Source organism: Mandrillus leucophaeus, unplaced genomic scaffold (genome assembly GCF_000951045.1).
Source record: "Mandrillus leucophaeus isolate KB7577 unplaced genomic scaffold, Mleu.le_1.0 Scaffold129, whole genome shotgun sequence".
Classification (NCBI taxonomy): Eukaryota; Metazoa; Chordata; class Mammalia; order Primates; family Cercopithecidae; genus Mandrillus; species Mandrillus leucophaeus.
The window spans coordinates 1,093,970-1,097,923 of record NW_012101243.1 but is presented as its reverse complement, the minus strand read 5'-3'; the positions used below and the strand labels follow the sequence as shown (position 1 = coordinate 1,097,923).

At 43.2% G+C, this 3,954-nt stretch overlaps 1 protein-coding gene across 2 annotated transcripts in view; it reads left to right on the top strand.

Annotated features, from left to right (window-relative positions):
• PHF20 (PHD finger protein 20) overlaps positions 1-3,954 on the top strand; it is a 228,733-nt gene that overhangs the window by 87,554 nt on the left and 137,225 nt on the right. For both annotated transcript variants that reach the window (XM_011972373.1, XM_011972374.1), the window contains exon 3: positions 3,129-3,300. In XM_011972373.1, coding sequence (XP_011827763.1) covers positions 3,129-3,300 — 172 coding nt within the window. The remainder of the gene's footprint in view (positions 1-3,128; positions 3,301-3,954) is intronic.

Genomic DNA, 3,954 nt, shown 5'->3' with positions numbered 1-3,954 from the left:
GGTTTGAATAGGAATGTGTTAGGACAGATTGTGTTGTTCTAGAGAGGTTTACTAGCTTCAGGTAGGCTGAATGAATGAGAGGGTAAGAGATACATAATTGCCATATTGATATCCTTCTCCCCATTTTGCAGAGAGAAGCGGATTTAGGGAATCCTCTCTTGTCTCCTACAGTTCTACTATTTCATTTGTCAGATAAGACAATTAGCCAGTCTGCTGTCAAGATGTCTTGTGTTTATAGCAGCTGTCAGTTGGATTGGAGTAGGAAGACTAGTTTCAGGGCTGTTTATGTCTTTTGTTCTTATTTTTGAGCATTAAAGGTATGCATAGTAGGAATTAGGAATTATGGAAAACATACTCTTCCAGTCCTCTGTGAGGAATATACACATGAAGTGATGGGGGCCTGAACTTGAGGAGTGAAATTGGAATAGGTTGCTAAAGTCTGAGAATGTTGGAATTAAAAAACTGACAGAATACATGACCTTTGGGAAGAATAAGAAGAGTGGAATTCATTTGCTAAACATTTATTGAGTACCTAGTATGTGCAAAGTACTGCGATACGTTAATAACGCCAAGCAAACTGCCTTAGAGGGTGCTAGTGTAGGGTTGAAAAGTACACAGTATACAGACACAAGAAAGCAAGCCTGTTCATTTAGGTAGCATGTGTTTATTAGGACAGCACTGTACTAGGTGCTGGATATAAGAAAGGAAGGAAATGGTACAAACCAGGTTGCAGGGAGAAAATACGGATAGAATGTAAACTTTGTCAGTCTCAAATAGCTATTTGATTAATATAAGTGTTTTCAGAGAAAAACTCCATACAATATTTTTATTTATTTTTAACCATTTATTTTTTGGAATGAGCAGTACCTTTATATAGTTGAAATAAAAAAGTATAAGGTATACTGCAAAAAGTCTCCCTCCTATTTTTGCCCCTCCCCGCCTCTTATCCAGATATCTCTCTTGTGTCAGGAATAAATGCTGGAAAAAGAAACCAGCCTGAGTATTTTAACCACAAAAGGATTTAACGTAGGGAATTGGGTACTACATTGCTGGAAAGGCTGGAAGAGTGGGACTCAGGGAGGCTGCCCTTAGGGTATCATCTTGAAAGGCCCACAATTGTAGCTGTGATCTGGAGGTCAGGAAATCACTACTGGCACTGCCATCTGCACCACTGCTGCCTGACATGCATGAAGCCGATGATTAGACATTAGGCTCTGACTATTGCAGAGCAGCAGCAGCAGCAGCAGCAGCAACATCTGGGAGCTTGTGAGAGCTCTTAGGCCCCAGCTTGGCATACTGAATCAGAATTTTCATTTCAACAGGATACCCTAATGATTTACATGTATGTGGAAGCTTGACAGGCCTTGTGCTGGACCTGGCCACTAACCCAAGGGTTTTTATGACCTTGGCCACCAATTGTAAGGAAGTCAGGGAAATGTAGTTGTTGATTTTCCCAACTCTCAGTCTAGAAAGAAGGTTAAATGGAGGTTGAAAGAAACCATCTACTGAACTGGCCACACTTTTCCACAAGTAACCTTTGTTGTTTCTTGGGCATCCTTCCAAATACTTTTTGCATATATAAGCATATGTGAATACATATCCTTCTTTCTCTTCTTTAAAAAAATAAGTCAGGTGTGGTGACTCATGCCTGTAATTCCAGCATTTGGGGAGGCTGAAGTGGGCAGATAGCTTGAGCCCAGGAGTTTGAGACCAGCCTGGGCAACATAACAGAACTCTGTCTCTACAATAAATACAAAAATTAGCCTTGTATGGTGGTGTGCGCCTGTAGTTTCAAGTACTTGGGAGGCTAAGGCTGGAGGGACACTTGAGCTGGGGAGAGGGAGGTTGTAGTGAGCCAAGATCACGCCACTGCACTTCAGCCTGGGTGACAGAGTGAGACCCTGTCTCAATCAATCAGTCAATCAGTCTATCAATAAAACAAAGCAATAGCTTAACATATACAGTATTCTGCATCATATAACTGTATATCTTAGAAGAGCTTTCCATATCTTGACAGATAAAAATCATCTTGTTCTTTTTAATAACTGCGTAGTATAAGGCCAGGCACGGTGGCTCATGCCTGTAATGCTAGCGCTTTGGGAGGCTGAGGCAGGCAGATCATGAGGTCAAGAGATCGAGACCATCCTGGCCAACATGGTGAAACCCCGTCTACTAAAAATACAAAAATTAGCCGGGCGTGGTGGCGGGTGCCTGTAATCCCAGCTACTCGGGAAGCTGAGGCAGGAGAATCTCTTGAACCAGGGAGGTGGAGGTTGCAGTGAGCAGAGATCGTGCCACTGTACTCCAGCCTAGCGACAGAGTGAGACCCTGTCTCAAACAAACAAAAAAACCCCTGCATAGTATTCCATTATATTGCTTACAAAATGCTTAAAATTGAGACTGTCTGATACAGTCTGGGTTGCATGGTCATTCTGATTTATTGGCACACGTAAAATCTAATCTAGTTGTTAAATGTTTTCTTCTTGCCTCTTGTATGCTCATGTCTTTTGTGTATGTCATCTTGTTTAATCCACACTACAACCCAGTGTGCTTCTTCCACTTTACATGAGGGAACTCAGGCTCTGAAAGTTTAATTTAATAGTTTATAAGCTGGCTGGGCATGGTGGTTCACCTTTGTAATCTCAGCATTTTGGGAGGCTGAGGCGGGCAGATCACCTAAGGCCAGGAGTTTGAGACCAGCCTGGTCAACATGGCGAAACCGCATCTCTACTAAAAATACAAAAATTAGCCGGGCATGGTGGCAGGCCCCTGTGATCCCCGCTACCTGGAAGGCTGAGGCAGGGAGAGTCACTTGAACCCAGGAGGTTGCAGTGAGCCAAGAGCACACCACTGCATTCCAGCCAGGGTGACAGAGCGAGACTCTGTCTCAAAAATAAAATAAAATAAAATAGTTCATAAAATAAGGAATATGCAGGTTGGGATTTGGATCTCAGGTCTATTACCTTACCTAATTTGTGATTTGACCCAATTACACAGAGTCTCTAAACGGTAGGCCTGGTAACCTTCTCCTTTGGGAAGAGGTTTGGAAATATACCATTATGGATATTTGGATATTTGGGGTAGGTATTAAAGGAATGCCAATTTTTTTTTTTTTTTTTCTGACTCAGGTATCCAGCTCACATAGAAGACATTGACTACGAGGAAGGAAAAGTACTCATCCATTTCAAGCGCTGGAACCATCGTTATGATGAGTGGTTCTGCTGGGACAGTCCTTATTTACGCCCTTTAGAGAAAATACAGCTGAGGAAAGAGGGCTTGCATGAAGAGGATGGATCTTCTGTGAGTAAGAAATCTGGGAAGTTCTATAGTACGCAAGGTCAGCCATTGGGCTGTTTGTGTTTCAATCTTTGATGTTCAGTAGCAGCTGGGGACCAGTTCTTATTTAGGCCTATAGTTGTAACCCTGAGATCTCAATGACACCTGGGGCTCTTGAAGAATCCCAATTTTTTTGTTTGTTTGTCTGTTGGTTTTTTGAGACAGAGTCTTGCTCTGTTGCCCAGGCTGGAGTGTAGTGGTGCAATCTCTGCTCACTGCAACCTCCACCTCTCGGGTTCAAGCGATTTTCACGCCTCAGCCTCCCTAGTAGCTGGGATTACAGGTGCCCACCATGGCTAATTTTTGTATTTTTAGTAGATATGGGGTTTTGCCACATTGGCCAGGCTGGTCTCAAACTCCTGACCAGTTTTACAGCACTGTATCCCTAACTTCTAGAACACTGCCTGGCGCATAGTAGATCTTCTGATCTTTTGTTAAGCTGTCTGATCTTTTGTTAAGTGATCATTCCGGCCAGGCGCGGTGGCTCACACCTGTAATCCCAGCACTTTGGGAGGCGGAGGCGAAGGCGGAGGCGGGTGAATCACAAGATCAGGAGTTTGAGACCAGCCTGGCCAACATGGTGAAACCCCGCTTCTACTAAAAACATGAAAAATTAGC